The sequence below is a fragment of the Cylas formicarius genome, unplaced genomic scaffold (genome assembly GCF_029955315.1).
Source record: "Cylas formicarius isolate icCylForm1 unplaced genomic scaffold, icCylForm1.1 PGA_scaffold_1__22_contigs__length_36826433, whole genome shotgun sequence".
Taxonomy (NCBI): domain Eukaryota; kingdom Metazoa; phylum Arthropoda; class Insecta; order Coleoptera; family Brentidae; genus Cylas; species Cylas formicarius.
This window is the reverse complement of record NW_026844264.1, coordinates 10,247,863-10,263,934: the sequence shown is the minus strand read 5'-3', so window position 1 is coordinate 10,263,934 and position 16,072 is coordinate 10,247,863. Positions and strand designations below refer to the sequence as shown.

Genomic DNA, 16,072 nt, shown 5'->3' with positions numbered 1-16,072 from the left:
ACGAAGAACTACAAGGAGTGTTGAAAATATCGCTGCGTTGTGCGCCGCTCTCAGCAACTGGACCTTACACCAATATCATCTTTTGAAGAACGATTTAGATCTACATCACTGTAAGGTGGTTCTAACTCACTTTTGCAGAAGAAAATGCTGATTTTGGTAAACAAATCATTTTTTCAGGTGAGGCCTATTTTTCGTTTAATGGCTTTGTGAACACTCAAAATTGCCGCTTCTGGTGTATGAATAACATCACGTCAAGTCAAATTTACTGTATAGTGTGCTTGGCAAGCCGGCCGAATTATCGGTACCTACTTTTTTGAGGCATACTCTAACAGTGAATGCAAAGCACTAACGCAAGATGATAAGCGGCTTTCTTTGGCTGGAGTAGTTTCAACAGCACGGTGCCACATGGCATACTGCCCGAGACATGAATTTATCCAGATAGCGTTTTGAGGGACGAATAATTAAATAAATATAATAAAGTCTTTGGTTACAATCCCCAAACTAGCGACGACTTAAAAACTAACATCCAACTAGTTATTCACGAAATTCATCCCAACTTGTCGGGAAAAGTTATTGAAAATTGGGTTAATCTGTCGCCGCAGCCGAGGTGGCCATATACCTAAATACCTATATTTTTTTCGATAGCATAATCGGTTTTTGAGTAATAATTTTCTCTTGCCCGCCGAGGTTCGACCATATATTTTGTGCTGACTGTTAAAAAAGAACAAAATTTTAACGAACTAGCTCAAAAAGTTTAGAAGACATATCCAAAAAATCCAGGAAAAGGGAACGTATAGACAAAAACTTTTTTTTTTGGACGCTGAGTCGTTCTCTACCAACGGCGGTATTATTGCCGCGATATAAAATTTGGATACGAGCGTAGATACTTTCGAAAAATTAGATTTTTTGATTGATTTTTCGAAAGTAATAAGTATATAAAATTAAAATTTCAATAATATTTAATACGAAAGTCTGCAGCACGGGAAATGGAATTTTTTTTTCTCTATCTCCATCAGAAAATTTCACATTTTCTTCCATATTATTGTAGTGGAAAAAGAACATTTTCGAAAATGGCAAGAAATCAAATTTACTACAAATTATTATTAATTTATGGACAAGGGACGTAGCTTTCTGTTTTCCAAAAATATTCACTTAATACCCCTTACGGATGCCATTGGTTAAGATTTTAAAAATTAATTTGCAAAACCTTTTTTTTTTCTTAGAACTTTAAACCTTGTATTGTGAAAACGAAGCAATTTTGAAGATTTTATGTACTTTGGCAATACAAAAGGGTTTCTTATCAGTTATTAGAGTTTGTCCCCGAAAACCGGGGCCACCCTGTGTTGTTGAATAGAATACAAAAGTGACTGCAAAGATTAAAATCAATCGTTGCTAGGCAAATGTTATATCGATACCCTAACCACGGCAACCAACGCACATTAGAGCTCAATTGATAATGACGTGAATGACGTGAACTCAAAATGGCGAAGAAAGGTCAACCGATTCAACTTCAAATCGAGGTCAACAATGACGAAGAATGGGATAAATTGCTTCAGAGAGATGGGTTGATCGGTGTGGTACATACCTACCACGACCAAGTTGCTATTTTTATGGGACGTTTTTGCAGTTGTTGATGTGTATTCCGATTGGTGTGGACCATGTTTGGGAATGCAGGCCAATTTGAAGAAACTCAAGCTGGAGATCGGAGGTGATATGCTACAGTTAGCAATTGTGAGTTACTTATACTCATATGAGGCGTTCAATTTTTCGTTTTGGAAAATATTGAATTGAATCGAATGATGTTGCTTATACACATCTCCCCTGATTTTGGTTGATTTGGTTAAATCAGGAAAGTAGTATAAGCCTCATCTCAAAGATTTTGGGAGCCTCTGTGTGTCATATTTCAACCTATTCAAGGCCAGACCAGTAGTTTTTCATTTGAGGTTTTGCCGGAGTGTGTATGGGAACTTCTAAGGTTAAATAATAATACTAAGTAATATTGGTAAGGTTCAATCTAATACCAGATGTCTGGCGAACCATATTAGATTTTGCTATGCCTATATCAAGCCCTTTGTGCCATAGTTGTGTATTAAATGTATCATCCGTAGGCTAAATCCGATGGAATAGCCCAGCTGGCCAGATTCAGAAACAAAAGCGAGCCTACCTGGATGTTTCTTTCAGTAAGCAGTCCCTTCCTCAATAGCAAGAATGAATTCAACATTTGTCGTTGTAGAAGGGAAAGATGGTGAATTTGATGTTTGGCGCGGACGCACCGAAATTGACTCGCTTAATCGTGGAAGAACTCAAAAAGGAGCAACTTACGTTGGATGGAAAAACTACAGATCGTACACCTATAGATATTACGGAACTGGCCGAGGAGGAGAAAATACGTTATGATGCTGCCGAAGCGATCAGAAGGGAGGCCAAGGAAAAGGAGGAGCGGAAAAAGGCGAAGGAATTGATGGAAAGACGTACCGCTGAGTGTGAGAACATCTGCAAAAATTTGCCCAACTACGGAACCGCCATCATCTTTCCTTGCGCCAGGGACAAGTACAAGGAAGTTATCGGAGAACTGGTCGATGAAGCCGGATTGGTGATATCGCAAACGGAGAAGGTAACTGAGTATTTGGTTTCCTATAGTTGAGGGGAAAATTTGGGTCGTCTCTCAGGTTCGGTTTACAGATGAACTTTTGAACGAACTTTGTTATTTCACCAGTCGAGAACAAGAATTTTCGGATGTAGATATAACAGAACTTCTTACGAAAGAAAGTTTGGTGTTACTTTTTAAAATTAGTCATAAGTCCGATATTGAGGACATAGACGGGGCCATTCTCTCGTTGGTATATGGAGACAGCCAAAAACTCCCTGGCTCGCCCGACAGTGTCGCACAGAATTTAATGGTGGAAGTAGAGGAAGGTTATCAAAGGTTATTTGTCTGCTGGCAGTTGTAAACTTCTTGCAAAACTTATAGGCCCGGAGGAACTAGCCGGAATATGGGCTCCAGACGACCCATTCGTCCGGGCTACAAGTTTGAAACTATTTTTTACAAAGTTATCCCAAGATTACACCATTCCTGAGCCCGAACCCATCCCTGAGCATTTGGCAATCATCTTCGGCTATGATAAAAAGGAGGACGTATTCCAAGTCGTCGGGGAATATCAAGATGAAGTTATGCGGTATGGGTTTTTCACTACGGAAAAACCGGATAATACTCAACTGGTAGCTAAAAGTGTCAGAAGGTTGGAAAAGATGGACCCCAGTGAACGCTCATTGTGAGTCGAATATTGTATCCATATCCCATCACCGCACACCACTTAATTTGAAGCAATTTGGAAAATTTTTGTACTCAGCTTGTCAAAAATATCAACTATGGATTTTTTGCGCATTGATGGACTCTAAGTTTAATATTTGGTTATTGCCCGTATTGTCTAGCTCCGAAAAAATTGTCCTCCAAGTTACGAAGCGTAAAAGCGAATGCACTCTGGCCTTCGCTCAGCTTGGTCCCATTTATATGTCTCCGAATACGCACGAAGGCCAGCTGGAGTGCGTAAAGTTCTTTGGCGAGGATTACGATGAATTGTCGGTGACAGACGAGGAGGAGCCTGATGAAATTTCTCCAACGCCCGAAGATTCTCCGGAGGAACCACCAGACGACGATCAAGATCCTGCCGAAGAAACAGTAGAGGAACTAGACGATGAAGCCTAGCTTGTTCGTTGTTAAATTGAAAATAAATAATCAGTTTCGAAATTTGTTTAAAGATATGCCGCATTTTAATGAATCTTCGAGACTAATAATTATATTTCTTAGGTTAAGATAACCGTGGAAATGCTTGAAGAGCTTTTGTATTTCGCGAACTACAAATTCCCAGAGAAGACGACAGAAGATATCGTCGCGAATAAGCTGTCTTTCGCGCTCCTTTTCAAAAGAAGCTCCGATGGGCTCACGGGTTGCATAGACGACGTGGTCTTGCAATTGGTGTACGGTAACTCGAGGCGACCGCCTGGGGACGATAACTCCCCTAGCCAAAAACTTTCTAAGCCAGGTGCGGAACAAAATTTGCCTGAAGAGGAAGCCCAAGACAATGTTGTTTTGGGAATATGGGCGCCTGGCAATTGTTTGGCCAGGGCTATGATATTAAAAGTGCTTTTCCCAACGATTTCCTCCCCTTTCCTACTGCCCGATGTCAAAGAGGTCCCCGTTCACGTTGCTATGGCGTTCGACGCATTCAAGGGTACTACTTGCGAAGATCTAAGTGTAATTTTTACCATCGCTGCTTTTTAGCCAAAGACGTGATGGAGTTGTCCGATAAGTATCCCGAGCACGTCTTGAGTTACGGATATTTTTCCAGTGACGTAGTGGGGGAAGCGAAACTGATCGCCAAAACGACCGATAAGTTCGAAAGTCGCACCGCTTCGGCTACATAGTGCGTACCTAGTGTTCTAATAAATGCTACGAGATACGGTATTGCGGTATGCGGTATATAATTTTTTTTAAAAAATTGTCAGCAAATCGCTGCCAATTAATTTCTGAAAGGGCTACTAAGGGACGTAATCGCCATCTCCATACCATAGGGTGGATACTATTGTAAAGTTTCAAATTCAATTTTTTTTATTTATCACTTTTGGCATAATTATTAAATTTGGTTTTGAATAATTCAATAGATTCAACTAAGAGTCTCAATGAGAACCTCGTCTTAGTATCTTCATATTTACCTAAAATATGAATAAAGGAATCAAAAATTTTTAAAAAAGTTATCCAAAATTTAGCAAATTGAACGCTATATTGTAATTAAATATGCCAAATGATATTTAAAATCGAAATAAAATTCAAAATATTTTTTTAGTATTTTAATAATATTCGAAGGGCACAAAATTAATCGATAGCCTGACATTACTAAGACCTAAGCTGGGATAAATAAGATAGGCAACCAAATTAAGTTAAAATATCTAAAATAAAGAAATAATAATAACAATAGTATGGATGCTATATGTATATATTTTTTTCGATTTTTGACCCAAAGCGGCTATGCTGACTTTTTCTAAACCCGATATGTGAATACCTGCCGAAGAGGGACGAATAGAAGACAGGTTGATACCTTTTTTGTAGAAAAAGATTTAGAGTATCGATATAATCAAACACCCCGATAATATAAACGGTGACACAGGTTTCTACCTGTATTCCATTTGGGATTCGGGCTTCCGTGAAGCAACTAGACCTTCCCCTGCCATTCGACCTTGCCTGGCAAGTATTTAAGGTTTGCGCAGACCAATAATCAAATCAGTTTCAGCCAGCCCTCTGAAAAAGCGAGCAGTCAGCGAGATAGAATCTACATCTTAAGCAGGACAAATCTAGAAAATGTATTCCTACCAGTTCCACAGTTACTTAAAAAAAAACAATTTGGAATAAACCTTAATATTTTTTTATTATTATTTTGTTACTAAAAATTGACTGGTCGTTTTTATCTATGGAGAAGAAGTTCAGCTTATTTCATTGACTGTAAATTTCTTAGAATTCTGTAGATGTTTAAGATAATCTCTATTTGCATAGATAGATAGATATGCTATTTCGTAGACCAGAGTACTTAATATAATTTTGAAAACATTTTGTCACAACTCCATATACCGTTATACCATTACAATTGGGGTGTTTTTTATGCTGTTTGTATTAGATTATGTGTAAGAGGCATTGCAACATCCATTACCAATTCTTGTTTTTTTTATTTTTAATTACAATATTTGGATATGTCTGTTTGTATATGATTCTTTCTTGACTTTCTAGAATAACGTTGGGATTATTTCATTTATCCGATAATCGTTATTCTCCAGAAAATACTACTGCATTTTTCACTGGGGCCTCGCATTGTCCTCGACCACCCTGATAATCGCTCAACTGCAGAAAGCATCTGAATTTTACCATCATGCACTTGGTTAATCTGTCGAACTTTTCCAAATCAGTGCTGTTCCATTTGACCACTCCAAATGAGTTTATATTCTTTTTTGAATTAAGTATTTAGGAATTTCATCAGCCGTTTTCATATCTTTCTACCAGATATTTTTTAAGCTATGTTTATTTTAAGCCTTGTTCCAATCGGAACCTCACTTTCATCTAATGGTAATTCTGATATACCGGCAATAACCCCATTATTGTTTGTTAGTTTCCCCCGTTTTTATTATTATTATTATTATTATTATTATTGTTGTTATTATTATTACTATTATTATTATCATTATTATTATTGTTGTTATTATTATTATTATTAGTCACGCTTGTTTCGTGTTGTCACTTAAGAGCCGGCAGACGGTCGCCTGCAAAGCGCTTAAAGTCTATTGGTCGGTCAAGTTAATGTTTAAAACCTTTCTCATGATGTTGCATGAAGACAGAAACACAGCCTTCTAGAGTTGCCCGAACAGGCAAACGGAAAAATTCAATTTTTCCAGCTTGAGATAGTTCGGACAGCACGCACTCTTCAGGTTTTTTTGACGTCCTCTGCCAGAGGTAAGTATTTTTCAACTTTCTCTCGGTATTTTTTATACAGATTTGCAGGTGATGGAACAGCAACGTCAATAAAAGCATCCTCCTTCTTTTCCTTATTGTAAATTGCGATGTAGGGTGTGTTATGGTGTCTTGGTTTATCCGTCAGGACTTCTCGATCCCACTAAAGCGAGCATTCTCCAGAACTAAGTCAGGAGCATATATTTATGGTACCGTTTTTTGCATCAATCTATCTATGACAGATTTGGCTACGTTGTTGTGTCTGGTTGCATATTCTCGGGGCGCCAGAGTTTCGCATCCACTAAAGATGTGCTCGATATTCTCGTGTGCTCCGCCACACATGTGGGACTGTGTATCTGTTACTCTGTCATCTTTGACAATATATTTCAGATGGTATTTGGTTGCTACAACTTGGTCTTGAATGGCGCAGACAAAGCCATCGGTCATTCAACTGGTTGATGTATCTGCCGTGAAGCTCTTTTTGTTTCCATCTGCCTAAAAGTTCGGGGATGTTAAAATCTGCATCGCATTTATATCCTGAATTCTTGAGCTTTAATGGCGTAAAGTTAGTGTTTAATTAATATTATTATTATTATTATTATTATTATTATTATTATTATTATTATTATTATTATTATATTACATCCTTACTCGGTTTTCAAAGATTAAGTATTATCACCTTCATTAAACATTAAGTTGAATCACTAATTCGGTGACTACTCAATTTTTGGACACTAATGTTATTAATTATTTAGTTATTTATTGCAAAGGGCGTTAAATAAATAAGATTTTTATTGATTTCAGCATTAAAACTACTCTCTCTTACCGTGGTGTAGATATGAAAATTACGCCCTCTGTTGGCCATTTCAGAAACTGGAAAATGATTTGCAGCATCTTGTCTAGCCGGTTTACTTAACAATTTTTTGCCAATTTCCTAGCACCACCAGTTTTCCTTATACCCTACCTCGTTGCCCTCACTGGGAGACTCGGTATATACCGTAAGTTGCCGTCTGAAAAGTGTGACTTGACTTTTTCTGCAGCGAAGAAAAATTCGTTATTCAGCTGGCGAAAATCGACCCGGAAGTTTTTGCGGCCTTCGAGGATTTGGGATATACTTACATGAGCAAAGATGTTGAAATAGGCGAAAGCGATTGTAATTATTTCTTTCCTGACGATTACAATACACCCGAGGCAGAGATAATCACGTATCTGAAGAAGAAGTCCAAGAAGAAAGGTAAGAATGGCGACAACGCACAAAATATTTTGGGTATAACTTTTTCCCAACAAATTTAAAATCCAAAAACAATGTATTTTCATTTAGACTTGTGTCGAGAAGCGAAGAGAGGAAATAAAAACTGTTATTATAAATTATAGCCACAGTAAAAAAAGTAATTTAACTAATAAACGGTTTGACCTATCAAACTATCTTTTACAATATATTTAAATTTATTGTCGCATTATTGCCATCCCTTTCATTGATATTGGAAAATATAGGGTTATTGCAGCAAACAATTTATGACTAGGAATTTCCCTAGCAAAATAGCTTTAGGATTAAGTTTAATATTCATTATACAGTTAAAAATAAAGACATGAAAGAATACATCGTTCCAAGGATTCGCTTTTGCAATATTTCACCAGAGCGTGATGAGTGACATATAATGCCATAGATCAGGGAAGAATTCATATATGCAAAATAATCTGAACTTAAAAGATATCTTAGCATCACGTAGGAGTAAGTAGAATTTTTTTTTAATATGAAACAATTTGATTGATCCGGTTTAGGCAAGAATGAAAATAAATATACTGCCTAATGAATGATCTTATCGTGTGCAAGATGTAAAAACAGAACTTCCGATTGTAATTTGTGTTTCAAACAAGTCCATATTTGAAGGAAATCATTATGAAAATTAACAAGAATATTAGGTTTTCGCTAAATAGGACTATTTCCAGAGATTTTTATGTGAAGTGCCACATATAGTGGATGATCGTGTTCAATTTTCAAAATGAAAATTGAGAAAAGTGGAATTTTTAGATGAAACGTGGATGTTTTCTAATGGAAGTGGTTCAAGATCTTACCAAAATGAGTATGTAAAATTTGTTAAGACGAACGGTTCATTGTTTTGCAACTATGTAATATGCTTACTAATATCACAATTTTAGAATTCTCTAGGTTTTTTGATTGGATTCATAAAATTAGTGACCTTTGGACCCGCATGATGAGAAGGGATTTATCTATAACCTTATTCTATCAGTATTCAATGTACTTCATACTACAAAATCAAAAGCAGATGCGGCATAGTTAACAAAAGAGATAGGTAAACGTCAGCAAAAAGTGGGAAAATATCATTAATAAATCCTATAAACTAAAGAGCAACTAACAAGATATTCTTAGATATAACTATTAGTTCTATCCTTGAGCTTTACTACTAGCATACTAACTAACATTTATAACTTCAAAAGCTCGCTGTAAATAAATAATGCCCTACATTTCGATTGTGGTCTAAAATGATACATTGAGCGTCCTTATATGAAGCTTCAATTCCATATTTGAGAAAAAGAAAGATAACAGACATCTAAAAAGCGTTCAAAAAGATTTTGGAAAACACGAACAGCAGGACCACTATAAGTAGAAATTAACCTACGATCGCTCTTTTTCGGCCTAAGGAATCATTACTATTAAATTTATGAAATTCAATGTACGGGGGTTTCTAATTAGAACAGATCCAATAATTAAGCTACTAAACTTTATTATTTTAAAAATAATAAGTTATGTTTTTATTCCGTTTTTAAATTGATATTAAAAGTATCGTTCATATAACATACCCCACACCCAAATTCACCCTAGTTTTTCCAGGAATTATAAAAAACGAAAATATTTAATGATGTAATCAATAAACTGGAATTTAATTTATGAACGACATATTTAAAAATTACAAATTGTGCTTATTTTAATAAGTGTTCAAACTGAAGTTTTTGTACTTGACAATGTCCTAAGCGGTCTGAAAATTCTCGGTATTTTTGAAAGCAGGTGTTATACCACTAATTTCGACTCTTAAAATTTCAAGTATTTACACGTTACAGTTTTTTGTCATTCTAGCCAAGGCTAAGAGCGAAGGCCAAGAGAATTTCGGTATCTAAAATACTTTTTTACAATTTTACTAGCAATCCAAAAGTAGAATAAAAACATTTAAAATAAAAAAGATTGTAGATTAACAAAAAAACGAGTAAGTCAAACATATACTTTAAAGTAGGGTAAAAAGAACTATTTTTCTGTGAAACAGGTAAGATTATATTGGGCATTTCATCAACAGGAACTGGAGAGAAATAGAGGCTATTGGAGACAAATATAGTAGGCAACTAAGTTCGGTCCCACACATGACGGAATAAAGAAGGAATTTCCGAGCAGAAAAATACGCTTCCGCTTTAATTAACCCACATCCAGAGCGATATAGATTCCGCTTCCCCTTTTGTCATTTTCCCTTCTCGCTAAGAAACAAATACGAGTACAGTAATTTACAGATAAAGAATATAGATTTTAACGTAAACATATCTTCTTTTTTCTTCTTCAAGTGACTATTCGTTCCACACACTGGAGATATTGCGAATTTGTTGAATAATGCAGTGTGGTTTTGGAAAACCATATTCTTAAGTTCTTCAACCATGATATCCTTGCCTCACGTGTCTCTCTTGTCCTAGATTTTTCCCTAGAGGATATCTTTAAGGCAATGTATTTGTTTCCGTTTCGCAGTATATAGCTCATATATTCAAGTTTTTTTTGTTTGTGTTTATCACATCTCTTCCTTCACTCATTCTTTCTACACGAGTAATAATTAACAATATTGATAAAACAATCAATACGGGTATTCCCTCTCGCTTTTATGACTGCTTGTAATCGACGAGGCATGCAATTAAATTACGGATTACGCTCTGGTCCATGTTGTTCCATTCCTGTAACTCCTGTAACTCTCTCAGCATCGTCCCATGTCATCCCACACATGTTCAAGGGACTGAGTGCTGGCCGATCAAACCGACTAATTCACGCCTCATTTAGAGATTGACTGAAAATTCTGGAGGTGTAATGGTAATCATTAAGGCCATAGTTGTCAGAGAGCCATTCTGTATAAGGACCAACTCTGTAGGTGCCAGCCAAACCATAACCGAACCGCCATCATGTGGAAGTCTTTCATCAATCATCATGTATCAAAAACGGGATTTATCGGAAAACATACCTCGCTCATTCTAGTCTAAGAGATTTCGGGCAAAAACTTGCTATTCGATAGCATCGGTGCAATGGCGGCCCTGTATCCATTCTCCGAAAAGACAATCCATTAACACGACGCCTTCGTCTAAGAGTCCATTCGATAACATTAAGATTTCTAACCTATTGAAGTTGATTTCGAGGCCAAATAGCAGAAGCTGTCCTATTTCGCAAACCTGTGGACACCAAAAATCGTTCATCCCTTTAGCGAGTGATCTTCCACGGCATCCTGGTCTTCTAGTGATGAAGCCAGTCCGACGTTGCGTTGCTATACATTTTGTACAACACATAGACCCCTTACCAACAATTCTTGCAGTTTCCCGTTTTCCTTGACCATCTTATATGAATGCTACAATTCTAGCTACAACAATAGGATCTAAAGGCAGTTAGATACACCTTAGATCTGAAATACACCAAACAATCAAAATTTGTATAGAGATAAATCAACAATAAACTGGATAGTACCTAACCCACTACATTTTAATTAGGCCGAACTTACGTTATTTCATAAAAATTCCAAACTACGCTTCCAATACTTACCTAATAGACCGACGATTCGGTGATAAACTTTTTGTTGCAAATTATTTGAAATTTCTTGAGTGACGTAAATTTTCAAATTCTTAAGGTCTTTTTGGGTTACTTCTGTCAGTGTCAATGTCAATTTGGACATCTTAATAAAGTTTGTTTTGTTTTTTATTCAACATTTAATCTTTTGAGACCCTCATTGCTCGTTAATTATAGTTCCCAAATAAGTAAATTTGGACACTCTTTCCACTAGACTTTCTGATAACCAGTTGACACTTTCGGATTGCCTATCTACTTATTATCTTGGACTTTGTTTACTGACATGACATGAAGTAAACTACAATCGGTTTACTTACGTAGCAGCATCGTATTTTTTCCTTCTTGGTCGAAGCTTACCACTTTTTTCCCCATCAACTCACCAATTTTCCAGCACTATTTTTCCTTGTTCTGTCTTTATATTCGTCCACCCTCTTATCCCAAACACTTGGACGATTTCATTTATTTTTATTCGAGTTAAAAAAAAAATTCCTCTGACGTCCGGTATTTTTACGTTTTTGCTGTTTTAGGAAGACTGGGGAAATTTCCAATCAATTCGGACACAGTTAAAAACGACGTACCGGCCGAAAACGTTAACTCAACGGTCGATGCCGGACGCGGCGAAGACACGCTGATTAACGGAGAGGAAATCAACGACGAAGAGCGCGATAGCGACGACGAACACGAGATCGAAGACGAGAAAAAGGCAAAATCGATTGAGAAGGAGGAACTAGACAGCATTGACAAAGCCACGTCTCCTATAAACCAAGTCTAGGTATAGTTTTCGCGTATATATGAGCGTCCAAAGAACTAGATAAAGAATGTTCTCTTTTATTAGTGCAAATTTTTTAGTTGTGCAGCAGTGGCTAAACAACCACAACTAACCACTATTACCATTGGTAACAGTTTAAAATGAGAATAAATTAATTTTTCAAAAAAACTTCCACAGGCTACTGTAATACTTTTTACAAAACTTCTGGATTCCTCCTGCGTCTGTCGAACTTGCTGACGTTTCGCCAGTCATCCTGTTGGCTTCTTCAGAGCTTGACTGAAGCTGTCTGAAACGTCAGCAAGTTCGACTCAGCAAAAACAGACGCAGGAGAAATCCAGAAGTTTTGTAAAAATAGAATAAATTAATATTTTATGACTACTGTGAAATAATTCATTTTATTTGTAACTCTATAGTAATCAACTTTACTACTAGGCAATTGAAGGCAATTATGATTGATAAAATTAAATCAGAAATTGCAGAACCAAGGTTTGTAGCTGTTATATTGCATGAAAGCACCGATGTTTCAAACCAATCGCAACTTTCGGCGTTATTTAGATATGTTGGTGGAAAGTTTTTGAAATTTGTCGAAGAGATCCATGCCCATAGAGCAAATTTGGTTTTACAGCAATCAGTGGAATATATTAAAGAGTGTAAATTTCTTTTTCCAAACATTATTAGCGCTTGCTGTATTTTTTTTAAATGCTCACAAATGGCTGTTGATAACTTAGTACAAAAAAGTTTACCCAAAGTAGGAATAACTAGGTAATAATTTTGAAAGTCTGATCAAAACAAGAAATTCTTTTAAATGACGATGTACCCACATTCGACAAGAGGCAACGAATTACAAACTTGAACAATGATAAAGAGACGTCTTATCGACGACTATTTTTTGAAATTTTTGACACCATAACAGATTTTCCTACTTCAAACATCTAGAATGTTGGGCACTATATGATTTTGATCAAAATTATGCACAAAAATGGAGTTTTCAACAAAAATTCCTGCTACAAGTGCATCATTAAAAGTTGTCATGTCGTCACTTTTTTTAAATTTCTAAATGATTTAATTCGACGATTGTGTTGTTAACATTTTTGTAAATAATGGAAATCGCCGAATTTACTTGAAATATAAACAGTAATAAAGTATGCATATAGTTTTAAAGATATGTTTTTCTTTGTTCATTGGCTTTTGTTCTGTGTGTAGTAGAATGGTATATTCTTTTATTGTTTGTTGGTAATTTATAATTATTAAACATTGTTCGAAAATAGTGATTTATTTTATTGTGTATTGAATTAGTCATAGTATAAACGACAGGTATATCAAGTGTCAAGCAATTTGAAGCAAGCAAGCTGAAATAAAATATCTAAACTAAGAAAAAACATATTTGGAAGGTTCAAAATAAACTTTTTTTAAATAAGATTTTTTACATTGTTTTACACTGTTATGTTAATAGAACATTAAAGAACAACAATTTTGTATTAATAAATATAATATTATAAGAAAATAAATAACGTCCGAGAAGTATCTTAGATATTTTTTAAGACTACTACTACTTGTACTATTACTACTTGTAGAGTCGTCTGTAAACACTGGTTCGCTCTGTGGAACAAAAATGCTTCTACGGAGTTCGAAGAACATTTATAGTCGTCTCGTGAATGGAGCCGTGCTGTTATTTTAGAATAATTATGATAATTACTGACGTCCGACACATAATTTGCTTTAATAAGGTTGAGACTTGGAATGCTGATAACATCGTTAAATTCGTACGTGAATTGCATATTTGCCGATCAAATGGATTGAGGAAAATGTTGATTTATGGAAATCTGTCAAATATACCGTCTGCAACACGTTCATTGATTATGAAATGAAATAAACCCTCCAGCTTTTGCTTTTTTTGATATAATGCATGATCAAGCTTGGGTGCCAAAATATGGCCCTGTACCGGATAGCCAATTAAGAATTGGAGTGAGTGTATAAAATTTTTAGAATATATGCATCGAAATGAACAAAAAATGAATATATTAATTTTTATTATATGCAAAATTATGATCATTAATGTTATTTTATTTCTTTATAATTAAACCCGTTCTTCCTATAATTATTTACCAATACCACAGACCCATTTGAATGACGATTATATCAGTGAATGTATTCGTATTGTTTTGCAAAAATGTACCCAAAAACCAATGGTCGTAGAAAAAATATAATACGCAACTTGTTAAGGTTTTCAAACGACGGGTCTCGTTTTCAAAAACACTTTTTATTATTTTACAAACAGGAGTAAGAGCTTTCCATCAAGCCGTTACAAGGAGAATTCCCTACAAAGTACATTGTACACATATTTATAACGTTGTTATGCGAACGTCGCGTTGCAGATACTAGGAATGCTGAAGCCTAGCATTTCTTGTAGCCAGCAGCATATTCTATCACATAATGAACACGTTTGGAAACTTTTTAAGTCACTCGTTTATTAAGCACTCGCTCCGTTGCGCTATGCGCGTGTCAAACATGTGAGTCAAATGCTTTACCACACTTGTTGCATAATATACTATTCTCTTCTGTAAAATACCTTTTTCTACTCCCGTCTGTAAAATACCAATTAAGCGTGCGGGAAGCGTCACTTTACCACGTCAGTTTCATTTCCCATGAATCCGAGCCACTTCGGACATTTCCGGGATTTTACCGCACGGATAAAAGTGGGGGTATAAAAGAGATATTGCGAGTATTGAAAAATATCTAAACAAATGTTAAACATCTTTTTGGATGTAATGGTGATGATGGGTTCGGTATCTTTCAATGGGACCTAAACGAAGATAAAGTGACGTTTCCAACTATACTGCCAGAGGCTTAAAGAAGGCATAAAATATCTAAACAACTGTTAAACATCGTTTTTTATTTAATGGTGATAATGATGGGTTCATTATCATTCAATGGCACTTGAACAAAAATAAAGGTATTAGGTGAACGACAGCTATGCCAAAATTTTCCTCAAGTACTAACATCGTTACAAAGAACACGCAACCACAAAATTCGATGTCACCATTCAATTCTATTGTCATAAACATACGGGGGTGTGAAGGTGCTTTAACTTTCTTGTGCACAATCTAGCACACTCCGAAGCCAACACCGCACTGTGGGTGCCTGTGAATGTCTTCCCAAATACGAAATTTGAAAGCCTAAAGGCTTACAATAACTGACATACTTTCCTCCGAGCTTCCCTCCATTCAACGGGTGAAATTAGCTAATATGAAATGGTGAATAGCAATAACAAATATTTATTCACATACATAGTATGCAACACGTTTGGTAAAGAGTTTAAGTCACTGGTCACTCGCTCGTGCCAAAAAACTCGTGACTCAAATACCGTTCACCACACTTGTTGCATAATATACCATTTCTTGATAGGACCGAGTGTCCTTCTCTGTTGGCGACCCAGTACAATTTGCAGTGATTAACATAATACAGAATTTATTTCAAATTGATAGAAGTTGTATTTTTTCTCACCGAGGGAAAAATATGCAAATTTTGCAAACCTCTTTCAACATTTTATTGTATGATAAAGCTAATGTTATCATGAAGAATTATTGCAGCACTATTAGGAGTATTTATCTATGTTCATTACCCACCTGAAACATTGGTACAATTTTTAGAAACCCACTTAAATAATTATCCCGTTGATGTCGAGTAGTTCATAGAACAATTGCTGCGTTTTCCGAGTTGAGACTTTCAGCAGAAAGCAAAATATTTAATTATTGAAATAAATTTTAGCCACCGATAGACAAGAAGGGGCAGATCCTATAAAAAAAAAGTTCTTCAAAAATGTAAAATTAAATACAACATTTTTTGTCAAGGTCGGTAATGATAACAAACAACGCAATTTCGTTTACAGAAATGTAAACAAAAATTTGCACAAATTTTCCGATGTAGGTTTCCATCTGATAAGACTAATTACTCCTATGGTAAGTTAACTAATGGCAAAATTATCGCC

The 16,072-nt window shown here is 35.7% G+C and overlaps 1 protein-coding gene across 6 annotated transcripts; it reads left to right on the top strand.

Moving 5' to 3' along the window:
• Nucleotides 1-14: 14 nt before the first annotated feature.
• Nucleotides 15-13,954, top strand: LOC132696984 (thioredoxin domain-containing protein 3-like). Of its 6 annotated transcripts, none has more exons than XR_009618100.1 (10): nt 15-115; nt 1,397-1,572; nt 1,628-1,731; nt 2,109-2,180; nt 2,234-2,614; nt 3,809-4,232; nt 4,283-4,424; nt 7,432-7,491; nt 7,556-7,727; nt 11,843-11,980. XR_009618100.1 is itself a non-coding variant. In XM_060662202.1 (10 exons), exons 2-9 carry the CDS (start codon nt 1,482-1,484, stop codon nt 12,085-12,087), a joined length of 1,653 nt encoding a protein of 550 aa, XP_060518185.1. In that variant the 5' UTR covers nt 15-115; nt 1,397-1,481; the 3' UTR covers nt 13,659-13,954. The 6 variants fall into 6 exon arrangements, 5 of the variants coding, with proteins under 5 accessions (XP_060518185.1, XP_060518186.1, XP_060518188.1 ...); XM_060662202.1 differs by lacking the exon at nt 7,432-7,491 and adding an exon at nt 13,659-13,954 and having other exon boundaries at nt 7,534-7,727; nt 11,843-12,087; XM_060662203.1 differs by lacking the exon at nt 7,432-7,491 and having other exon boundaries at nt 7,534-7,727; nt 11,847-12,073.
• Nucleotides 13,955-16,072: the final 2,118 nt, after the last annotated feature.